This window comes from Cynoglossus semilaevis, chromosome 15 (genome assembly GCF_000523025.1).
Source record: "Cynoglossus semilaevis isolate Cse_v1.0 chromosome 15, Cse_v1.0, whole genome shotgun sequence".
In the NCBI taxonomy this organism is placed as follows: Eukaryota; Metazoa; Chordata; class Actinopteri; order Pleuronectiformes; family Cynoglossidae; genus Cynoglossus; species Cynoglossus semilaevis.
Window position 1 is genome coordinate 10056267 of NC_024321.1, and position 12445 is coordinate 10068711.

The window sequence follows — 12445 nt, forward strand, 5'->3', positions numbered from 1 at the left end:
CAAATAGATTTGCTGCCAAATGAGCCAGAGCTAAGTTTGAATCCCTTATTGATGAAATGCCAAACGCAATGAAGATTAATTACTGATGAATCACTCAAAGACCAAATGGATGAACCCCTCTCTGGCCTTTCTTGATTATCTCTCGTTATCCCTGCATTCCCCTCCATCTCTGTGCCACTCGTGGCCTTAATCTCCCAGGCCCCGCGTCGCCGCCCACTCACTCATTACTACTTAGTGCAACGGTATTATCACGGGTGAGGCTGGGGTTTTAGACTGGACTGACGCTGTCTCCTGGAGATTTCACACCTATTTTTGTTAAAAGAAGCTGAGGCAGATAAAATATGACAAAGTGATGTATGAGTGTGTGAGATTAGGTAAACACACGTTCACTCGTACTGTTTCCCATAAATAGCCTTTGGCCTTTTATGTGTTTCTTCAATTATGTGTAACATTCGATTTTTTTTGGTCCAAAATAGTGAAAAATTACAGTAGTTTGTCTCCACAATTTCAGGTTTGACAGTAAACATTTGATTTAGTCTTAGTTTTATGACAAAGTTGTGACTTGTCAGAATGGTCAATGGAACTGTTTTGATTTTAGTTTAATGTCAAGAATAAAGTAGACTAAAATATAATGTGTATTGATTGAGCTTCTAATAAGAAACTGTTTTATTGAAAGCTGTAATTAATCAGATCTTGTTGTAATTAATTGAAAATATTTTAAATATTATTATTATTGTTCTTGTTGTTGTTATTATAATCTTACAACTGATTTTACAGTATTACATTATTCTTTAACATATTGAAGAAATACATAATAGTAATAACTAAAAGCCAACAAGCATTAGCAGTTAGCTAAGTCTGCACTGAAAATGTCAACAAAATGAACACAGGTGCTGTGAACCAACTGTCAGAGCCAAAGTTGGACTTCATCCAGTTGTCTAAGAATTCTTTGCCTTCTGTTCATTTTTATTCACATGAATGAATGAATTACACAGAGTTGATGAATGTTGTTTTAACAAACCACCAAACGTGTCTTCACTGATGTAACTTTTCTCCTCAGGGCGACAGCAAGCGCATGGAAGACGTCAACTCTTACTTGTCACTTCCCTCAACCCGCCCCCAGCATGGAGACAATCACAAGATGGCAGCACTGAGCCGCAGCGCCAGCTCCGTGTCTGGAGGTGGAGGAGGCCTGTCAGTTAGCTCAAGAGACAGCTTCAGCATCTCCACCCTGGTCTGCTCCACCAAGCTCACACAGAACGGTACGTCTGTGTGTGTGTGTGTGTGAGTGAGTGTGTGTGTGTGAGTGTGTGTGTGTGTGAGGTGAGGTGAGCTGCTGCTGAGATCTTCTGTTCACTTTAATCTCCAGCTGTGGTTTTGTAGATCAAAACATTTTTATTGTCAAACACGAACGTGAAGAAANTTTCCTCCGACACAGTAATGAGATGGGGATGAGACAATAAATCATTGGCCAGGTGTGAAACTGGGAAAGGACAAAAGCAGTCTCCAGAAGTCTATTTGAGCTGGAAATCACGCCTGATTCTGTCTGCAAATTGCATCATCAATTCTTGGACTTTATTTTCGGGGGAAATTACCATAATCATTCCAGGAAACCGAGATTGTTGATGAAATACAGGAAGCATTTCTTTGTCATTGTGGCAGGATCAATAAAGGCAGAGTAGAGGCTCCTGGGGGAAGTGCATCTGAGAAAGGACTGGCCGCCAAATAATGACACCGCACACACACTTGTTTACTGTCATCAATGTGTGGACTGATTATTTACATCTGATGCAGTCAAAAAAACCAGGATACATTATAAACATCATTTAGTCTGATTCATAATATAGAACATTGTTTCCCATACGCTGGGTCGGGACCCTCAGGTGGGTCGCAAGAGTTTTCTTTTTTTCGGTCGTCTTGCGTCACGTTTTCACAAGAGTTTAAGAATAATGTCTGTTGACTTGGGTTGCGATGGTTTGTGAGCTTTAAAATATGGGTCCCTAGAAAAAAAGTTTGGGAAACACTGATGTAGATCATAGTTTAGGAGGGATTTGTTAAGAGTTTATGAGCAGAAATGTAAATCATCTTCATTTTTAGTTTTACACCTGGAAGTGGAACCAAAGTTAAATTAAACCTAGTCGGATGACTTTCAATAAAACTGTCTTTCAATAACTCATCTAAACGACCCTCGGGACCTACGACAGGTATTCATTTACTTAGCCACACATTGTTTCCCATTTTGTTTTCATTAAGTCTGAGTTTTAGAAAAAAACAGCAGAAGAGAAGATCTTTGATGAGAATTACAAGTCAACAAAATGAAAACCGAAAACAAGGTGAATAATAATAATAATAATAATAATAATAATAATAGTTATAATAATTTAATTATATTTCAATAATTATTAAGTATTGATTTTAAATTCAGAGTAGAAAGAATTAAACAAAATTGTTTTAATTAAAAAAAATCAATGTTTTGTGATACATTATTTGTTCACCTAAAATCCTCTAATTGTATTTGGAAACGTATGCTTCATAAATGTCAACTCAGTATAAACGCTGCAGGAGTGTGTGCTGAGGACGTTTAGAGAGACAGACTCGGAGAGAATGCCCACGGCTGCTGACACTTAGTCACTTCCTGTGCTACTCAAAAATAAATATATAAATAAAAGAGACCGTGCTGTGAAGTGTAGTCATATACTGTTATGTATGTCATCTTTGAAATGATCTCATCTGTCCTAGAACTTTCTGACTTGGCCTTGCTTGTAGTCTAACTCAGGGGTTCCCAACCCCTGGTCTGGGGACCGGTGACGGTCCGTAGGTCATTTGGTTCTGGGGCTCAGTGGGACACAGTGAAAAAATGTACTTCAGTTTAACTAATTTACTTCATTCAAAAAGAATCCAGTCCAGTCATAGCCATTTACTTTTTAAATATAAAGACAATCTGGTAATGTTTCAAAACAAAAGGGCATTCAGACTGTGATACTAACAGAATAAAATGTTTTATTTCCTCAGTAATGGCTGGTACCAGCTGACTGGTCCTTGGGTTCCACTGATCTATCTGATCTTTTTGGTGTTGACAGAGGCAGCATTTCATTCAGAAATATGTTAATTTGAGGTTTAAGGTTCAGGGTTGAGTCAAAAAGTCAGTTTCTAGGATGTAAGGCTGGGGTATGTTCGTGTAACGGAGACATCGTAACAGCGTGTCACCAGCATTTTAATCAGCCTAATGTCGCGTGAACCGTGAATGTGTGCGAGTGTCGTTGGATGGTTAGCTACTGAAGGGCAGAACTGTTGGGCCACAGTGTTTTTATTAGTGGGGAGGGGTCGTCAATTTGTCCGACACACTCTGGAAGATAGCCGTGAACGCACACACACATGCCCACGCACACATGCACGCACGCTAAAGTGTAAAAAATGTATACACACATACAGGACACTGCAGACAGAAAACACAGGTGCCGTCCAACAGCTGTTACTGAGAAAGACAGTCCATCACTTTAATGAACATTATCCTGTGCTATTAATCACCTGTGCAACAACACACACACACACACAACGGCACATACACACACAACCACAGACCGGTTTGTTTTGGAGCAGCCCACCAGCTGAGGTTTGGCTTAGTGAGTCAAAAATTATTAGACAGGGGATCAAGTCAGGATCAAGTGGGCAGCCCCGCAGAGAAATTAGACTCTTCCTCATGTCAAACTGTGCCAGAGATAAGGTCCAGAGTTATATTTGAATATTTAGCCGATGGTCTCTGGACCGCTCTCTGACCGCAACACCAGCATCCGTCCAAATACTCACCAGCCGTTGTTTTTCAGCTGGAGATCAAAAAGTAAACACAGATGGAGTAAATATCAGGGCTGTCAGTTCATTCAACATTTTTAATTAGATTCATCACTAGGAGGCTATGGATTAATCATGATTAATCACATTTTTAATTTATCATGATTAATTGTGAATAATTAAAGTGAATTGTATTTTTTTCTGAATACTGGTGAAGCAGAAAGACAACACTGGGTCTAATGAATGTGTTTTTTATGACTGATCCAAATGATGTAATTATAAATATGGAACAATGCCAAGAAAACTACAGTATGTTAGAGTACAACATAAATACTACCACAAATATGCACCAACTAGGTACATTTTTTTCGTAGGTGATGGATATTAGTCATTACTGTTCAATGAGAGTTGTTTGGTGTAGTTGTTGTCCTCACCACTAGGGGCCAGTCTACAGTGTGGCCCACCAGTCCAATGACGTCGTCATCTCCCATAAAATTATTCATTTCATGAATTAACGCAGGCAGCACATTATGACATGGAGTTCTTCTGTAACTGCAGTTTTTCGGTGATGAATTAATTATATTAAAATTATGACACAAAATAAATGTTTTCCTGAATTTTCTGCTGACAAATGGCCCCATGTAGGGGGCAGTATATCTATCCTAAGTAAGACAGATGTGTACACAGCTGCTACAGTTAACGTTGTCCCTCTGCAGTGGGCCTGCTGGGGCTGCTGAAGTGGAGGACTCGGCCTGAGCTGCTCAGAGACAACCTGGAGAAACTGAAGATCATCGACGGGGAGGAAGTAGTCAAGGTCAGTGTGTGTGTGTGAGAATACACACAGGTGTGTGTGTGGGTGTTCTATCACTGAAGCTGTTCTTTTGTCTCGTCGTGTGAGTAGTTCCTGCAGGACACTCTGGACGCTCTCTTCAACATCATGATGGAACATTCTCAGACCGATGATTACGACATTCTGGTGTTTGACGCCTTGGTAAGAATGGACAAAAGGACAAAATGAAACGACAAATCAGTAAAGAAAATATCACAATGGGAAACATCTTAAACTGTCGGCTTTGCTGCCTCACCCCATCAACATTTACTCATTGGTTCATGTAAGGGGCACACCCCCCACATTTGGAACTACTGTATCATAAGTAGCAGTAAAAAAAAGAAAGTCCTAATATTTGTGTTGAATTAATCACTTAAGCCGAAACTTGAAAAAAAAAATTTAAACAGGTTTTTATTTAATGGAGGAGAGGAATTTTAAAAAGTTAGAAGTAAAACTTGATATGAAAAAAAGAAGAAAAAAAAACATTTATTTCAACTCAAAAACGTCAGAAGAAGAAAAAAAAAGTCCCAAAACATTTATTTCAACTCAAAAACGTCTGCCTGCAGTACTCACGTTTAAGAATTATTTTCAGAATTCTGTGGAATTTCTTTTACACCAGTTCAGTATGCACTCCCCCTCCCTCACCCCACCCGTTGTGTAGAACATTTATACAGTGATGGTAGAGTATCTATAGGGTGAGCAGTAGAGTGTAGTACTTTGAAAACACACAACATTACCTGTGTTTGTTTCTCCGTGTTCCAGATTTACATCATCGGTCTGATCGCTGACAGGAAGTTCCAGCACTTCAACACAGTGTTGGAGGCCTACATCAAGCAGCATTTTAGCGCCACGTTGGCTTACAAGTAGGTGATTTCCTGCATCATAAGCCGCTTCCATTAACCTCACGGTGAGGTACGAGCGTCCTGAAACGCACAAGACGATATTTATAGCACCATATGCAGAGTATCACGCAGCAGACCTTATATGAACTCCATAAAGACAGAGGCACCGCGCAGCTATAAGTCATTCAGGAGAAAAGTGATTTGACTTCTAATAAGTCACTCAACAAGGAGCCCTAATGTTTGGACAAGGAAAAGACAGCTGCATAAATCTGCCTCAGTAGAGTTGAATATCAATTAAACATTCACACACACTCGCCGCGACCCATAATTCATTGTTAAGTCATTTTGCTGTGGACTCCATTAAATGTCAACTCACTCGCTGAGTTACATCTGACTCTGGCTGAGATTCAGTTCAACACTGAGTCCATTTCTCTTCAAGTAATTTACCAAAAAAACCAACACCACCTTAAAAGTCGTGTTTAACCTTGTAGCAAACGGTGATATGATCTAATGCTAATGTTGGCAGAAGAGATTAATGCCTGTGTGTGTGAGTGTGTGTGTGTTGCATTTGTTCGACTTGACTGAAAAGGATTAGAGAGTGTGTGTGTTTTTTTCTCTCTGCTTGCCAAAGCTTTAAGGCTGCCTCTCTGGTGGAAAACAGCGCAGGCACTCAGCCGTCCTCTCAGACACTCCTGGCTGCTCTTTCTCTTCACTTAATTCACTTCACTTTAATTCAATGGGCACCAGAGAAAACATTTGTTTGCACTGCCAAAGCCTTAGTTAGGAAATTAAAAACATCTCCGACTCCTCCGTCTCTCAATTCCCATCCGTACGATTTCCCTGCCTCCTCATCCTCTGACTTTTCTTTTGTCCAATTACCCCTACTCCTCCCCCCCACAGCCCCCTGCGCTCCTCCTCCTCTCTGTCTCAGTTCCTTTCTTTTCCTCACTCAATCATCTGTCTCTTCAGCATCGCTCCCCCCTCCCTCCTGCTGGGTCACTGCAGCACATTGCCCATCAGCACTCAGGCAGTTATGTAAAAACTCTCTCAACTCCCCTTTGGAACTTTTTTAACTGCCCTGTGTTTCTCAAAGGGAACAAAGTGCACACACTCCAGCCCTGCACCAAAACAAAACCTGAGACGTGGAGGAAGTATTCTTCCTCAAGTTTCCCGTGATAACAAGGAAACAAGATTAAAGTTCATTTGAAGGGAGTTTGAAGAGGATCAGTTTAATTTAAGCTGCCATGTCACAAATCAAAATATTCCAACCCTCCATAAATCCACTTTGGTTGCACGGTGTGCCATTAAGTCGATGCAAAGTCAGACTGCCTGAGCAGCTGAAGGCACATCAACATGTGATGTGAAGGTTCACCTGGTGCCACCCACACTTCTCTGGCATCAAGGGAACTCTTCTGTGGCCGAAATTGCACGTGCAGTTCAAGAAGATGTTGATAAGAAAAATTAATATTTGAATCATCAATGAGCAACAATGTAGACCAGTGGTTCTCAAACTGTGGTACGCTTACCACCAGTGGTACACTAGCGCTCTCTGGTGGTACACAGGGACAAATTTTCACATTTACATTTTCAATTGAGGGGACAAATTCATATTTTCACATTTACATTTTCAATTGAATAAATCTGAAACATACCATTCACAATTAATACAACATTTGAACATAAACATCTTCATAAACATTTATAAACATCTCTCCTTTGTGCTGGAAGCTAACAGTGAAGGCCTCTGCTGCTGTATTCTAATGTTGGTCATCATGGTGGTACTCACAGAGCTCAATGTGGTACAGAGTATAAAAAGTTTGAGAACCATTGATGTAGACCAATTGATTTGTGAAATTATTTGGGATTTTTTTTTTACTTTCATCTGCCTTCTTTTCTCAACCTTTTCTACTCTAAAAGGTATGAGTCAGTGATTATCTCTCCAAACTGGTGTAAAGTCCAAAGATTTTGATCCTCCTTGTCTGATTCCTGTTTTCTCCCCACTGCTCTCGCTCTCTTGCAGAAAGCTGATGTCAGTGCTGAAGCGATATCTGGATGTGTCCAGTCGAGGTGAACAGTGTGAGCCCATCCTGCGGACCCTGAAAGCTTTGGAGTACATCTTCAAGTTCATCGTCCGTTCACGCATGCTGTACTCCCAGTGAGTGTTCGTGCGGCCCATTGTTTTCATCATGACCTCAAATTCCCTTTTCGTCCCATACCGATGTAGATACATGTCCATAATGGTGAACACACACACTCCCACACACACTCTCTCACCCACACAGGGGTAGCAGGGCCTCGGCCGGGCTGTGGTAATTGTTTCTGACAGCACTGTGAGAACTAGCTGCTGATTGCAGCACTAACGTTGCTAATAAGCCTTGATGATGAAGTGCCGCATCTAAATGAGAGCTAATGACAGGGCAGGGCTGCTGAATGGGCAGCCCACTGTACACCAGCCAACGCTCCGGCGGGAGAGGCTGATGACACCCACTGTGCCACGGCCAAACCGTACCATACGATGAGTGTCAACAGAATTTATAGCTGCAGAGCCATAGTTGAAGCTGGCAGATCAGAAAGATGATTCATAATTGAGTGTTGAGTGTCGTACCTGAGGGACCTGTCTCTCTCTCTCTCTCTCTGTGTGTTTCTCTCTCCCTCCCTCCCCCTCTGTCTCTCTTTGTGGACCACAGGAGAGAATATTTCTAATCTTATTGAAGGGCATTTCAGGCTTTGTTTTGTTTGGAATTAATCTGAATGTTTATTGATTTTGTGGTTGGGTTTTTTTTTGACAGTTACACCAGACATTTGTGGTTTTAGTAATTTATTTTGTACAAGAGCTCATACATTCCAAAGAAAACTTTATAACAATTAGTCCTGTTTCCCTGACGACATAATTTTGATGAAGCATCGTAATTATATTTTTCTACATATTTTTTAATTCCTTGTAGCTGTTTACAGACACAAATCATTTATTCATATGTTTAAACACTTTTTTTATTTCAACTGTATCTCTTATTGAATTAGACACACTACTTTTTCATAAGTGGTGAGATTGTCATCAATTTTATCCCACTGCATATTGACAATGACTGTTTTTTTTGTCATTACTTCCAACAGAAATTCTTATTTTCATCCATTTATTAGACAGTTCCAGTGCTGCCAATGCATTTGGCAATAACTGCGCAGAGACTTTTCTGAGTTAATGTGTGTAATCCATCTCTTCTCCTTTCTACAGCATCTGTCCTATTAGTTCGTCCAACAAAAGTTATAAATGTCAACAAAAACCAACCCCTGACAGTCTACACCTCAAAAGCCTTGTCATCAGAAACACCTTTGTATCGTTGGTTGTTGGCCAGCGTTGTTTTCAGAGGGCAGTGATTTCCAACCACTCTTCTGAAAAGTATTTGGAGTTTACTGCAAATAATTTGTCTTAGTTTGTCAATGTGACACCACCAAACAGAAAAAAATGCAGTACGTTTCCACTAGATGGCAGGTGGTGAGTTGAAGATCTAGGTGTTTGTTCTGTTTGGTTTGCGATCAGTTCCATAGTGTAGCGGCTAGCACGCCTGCCTTGGAAGCAGAAAGCAGAGAGGCCTGGGTTTGATTCCCAGAGGAATCACATGCTTGATGCTTGGTAAGGGCAGCCTGTTAACACCATATCTGCTGCTAATATAAAAATGTCCCAAATATGGGATCAATATATTACTTTTTGTTCTTCCATTTCTGCTAGTATATGAGTGCTGTGTTCAACTAAACGGACCCAGGTTTCACAATGAGTAATTGAATAGTGAAGAAATTGAAACTAGAAAATCTTTATTTTTCATTACTTATCAGTGACAGTTTTATTTGCTGGTGTCCCGTGGGATTTTTCCAAAGTAAAATATGAGCTTTGGCTCAAAATAGGTTAGCTTGGGTAGCACTATTCTAGTGGACCTTACTAAAAAAAAGTTACAGAGAAAGTTCTAGGGTGAAAACAGTGTTTACTCTCCTGCTCAGTTTCAGTAAGCTCCATCCTCCCCCCCCCCCCCCCCCCCCCCCGCTTGGGCTGTTTTAGAACTTGAAAAATTCCCACTGCTATTCTGTCCTAATCCATCTGTTCTGGACCACCAGCTGCACTTGACAACTCCAGCTTCCTCTCTTTCCAAAGTTCCAACATCAGGTTTCTCCTCCTGTAAGGCCCTGCCATTGTGAGACAATCAGGTATTCATGGGAGCCGCCGGCTGTGGCTGCGTCTGCAAGACTCCGTTATTATCAGCACCGCGACCTGCGGCCATTAATAATTAAGTAGGCAGTTTTGAAGATTTATTAGCCCGTCATAGCCACTTGGTGTCAGTGCAAAGTCAAAGTGCAGGAGTGTGAAGAGTTTACTTATGTAAACATGTGAGGAACGTTGTACCAGGTTGTGCTCCTTCCTTCACCTCCTTGGGTTCGTCCTTCACAGTCTGTAGCCTTCATTACTTCCCTGTGGTCAGGTTCAACAGTTGTCTGTTTTTTTCCTCTCCTGAAGCACTCGCTACTTTTTATTTTTGTTTAATTTTATCGTCCCTGTCTTCTTTAATTCTACTCTCCTTCATCTTCAATCATCACATTTTTTAACGTTTTATATCTTTTATTACACTATTTAGTTTCTCTGACAGTGTTTACCTGTGTTACCAGTGTTTCCTGCTCCTCATCAGTCAGTATACAACACTGACAGAGGTCCTGTTCCATCTTCACAAAATAGGTTTAAATCAATGGTTGATTTTGCAGTTAAATGTATGGGAGGGCGATGTCCAACGTTTTGTCTGTTGACCCACTGGTCTCTATTCAAAGATAAAACAATTAGCAGTTATCGACTCTACATATACATACAATACCATTATATTTATACATGACCAAATATCTGTCTATGTCTATGTCTGTGTAATCCTTGTAATATGTCTGTAGTACTCCTCTATACGTTTACATTTCACAGATCTAGTAAGAACAAAATATTTGGATTTATTTTTAAATATTTCAGCCTTTTTTTGTAGCATATATATCATGATGAACCATAAATAATCCAAGTATCTAGGTAAGTTGTCACCCCCAAAATAAATTATATGTATATTGATAAGTGTATTTATATATATTCACAGTATATATTTTGTATATTGTGTTTCATAATTTTTTTAATCTAAATATTGGAATTATTATTATGAAAAAAATGTCAAGAAATTATACAAAAGTGTAACCCAAATCATACATATTTACAATCTATAGATATGCAGTTTTTTGCCGTTGAGAATGGTCACGTTGGCAATATAAAAAGTGATTTGACGTTGTCTTTAACACTGGTTCCTCTCACTATTGGGGCAGAAGGTGATTTGGAACCAGCAGCAACAGCATTAAAGGCAGGGATCAATTCAAATTCAACAAGACTTGCCTCCACCATTCTGTTTTAACTTGGGAAAATAAATCACAGCACGGTGACATCTGTAAGTGGTCTGCTCAGACCAGACTTGTTCTTTTTAGCTAGCAACAACAACAACAACAACATGCTGAGCCGTCCTCCTCCTCCACCCAGCAGTTTTATTTCACTGCTCTGACTCACTTTTCCTCACCGTGGCTCCTTTGTTTCTTCTACAGAATTATTGGATCATTTTTCTACCCTTCGTTTCTGCTGTCCTGTATTACTGTCGTTGACCAATGCACTTTAACAAAGCTGAGTGACTTTTTAGCTGCTGAGCTAAGAGCTAAACCTCATTAGGAACGTGGCTTTGTTTCTTTTAGTTTTAATGTGACAACCTATCTACCGTTGACTGCTCTGTATTTTTTTAATTTGGGTCCTGAAAGTAGTTTTAAAGTAACCTTCCTCAAACACACTTACACACACTTACACACACATGCACAACATTAATGCAGCGACAGCGTTGCTGGATTAAGTAGAACAAATCAGATCCTAACGATAACATCTCCATCTCCACCTAATCCCACCTTCCCGTCCCAATGTTTGAATTCTCTCTTTGCCACAGAAATAATCCTCCCCTCCAGCTTTTATGACCTCAAACAGCCTCGCTGAATCACCCAGGGTGGGTGAGGTGGATGTGGACAGGAAATGGGTGGAGAATTGGATAAGGGGAAGAGTTTGACAGCGATAGACGTTGAATTGCAGCGATGGTAAAGAGTGAGTGTTGGTCGGTGACGTGAATAACAACAAGTGCCTATTAAAGAAGGAGGAGAATTACAGTGATCGCGGCCGGCAGTGTTCCATCACTGATTACTTTTCCTCCAGTGACTAGAACTTGTCAAATCACCGCTCTGGTTTGTTGTCGTTTGGATCAACAGGCGTTTACAGCACAGCTCTGCAATCACTTAGTGGTGTTTGCTTGGGTGTCACAGACTGCAGGTTCACATGTGAGAATTGAATATTGATCGTCAGGGCTCACAGTTGAATATCATTTGAACCACATCATGGCAACGAGTGGGTTGCGTGTCTTATTTTGAATCAAAACATAAACTATTTATTTGCTCCTTCTCCTGCTGATAGTTGAGTGAAAGTTGATGTGCAGCGTCGGAGACTTTATTATCACTGTCCGAGTATCAATTTTCATGTTGATGGACAGAGAAAACGCTGCAGGGTGATACATTTACAAAGAGAGTTTTATATTGTTTTCAGGAAAAATGGAAAATGAGATGAGATCGAAATTCACAGAACGCTCGTGGAACAAATATCCGTCCGCACATTTGTTATAGAAATCATCCGTCTTACTGTCTGTTTGACTACGCACAACACAAATTCTTATGAAATACAAAGCCTCTTATTATCATGCATGAGGATTCACGGGGTTTCACTGAGTACACGGCCCAAGGAGGGTCCACTTCCTGTCTGTTCTCCCTCCTTTCCTCTCCTCCATCCTGTCACATTAGAGTTCCTGACAATCATCGCCTGTTTTTTTTTCTCTTAAAGTCGATCTTTTCCCTCCTCTGATTTGATCCTTTTATCTCCTCTCCGTCCTCTCAGGTTGTA

General features: G+C 40.4%; 1 protein-coding gene across 1 annotated transcript in view; it reads left to right on the forward strand.

The window, feature by feature from the left end:
• The window catches only part of dock2 (dedicator of cytokinesis 2), a 90370-nt gene that overhangs the window by 8469 nt on the left and 69456 nt on the right, over positions 1–12445 (forward strand). Inside the window, exons 17-21 of the mRNA XM_008327028.3 lie at positions 1061–1262; positions 4506–4603; positions 4691–4780; positions 5381–5481; positions 7481–7615. Of these exons, the coding sequence (XP_008325250.1) occupies positions 1061–1262; positions 4506–4603; positions 4691–4780; positions 5381–5481; positions 7481–7615 (626 nt within the window). The remainder of the gene's footprint in view (positions 1–1060; positions 1263–4505; positions 4604–4690; positions 4781–5380; positions 5482–7480; positions 7616–12445) is intronic.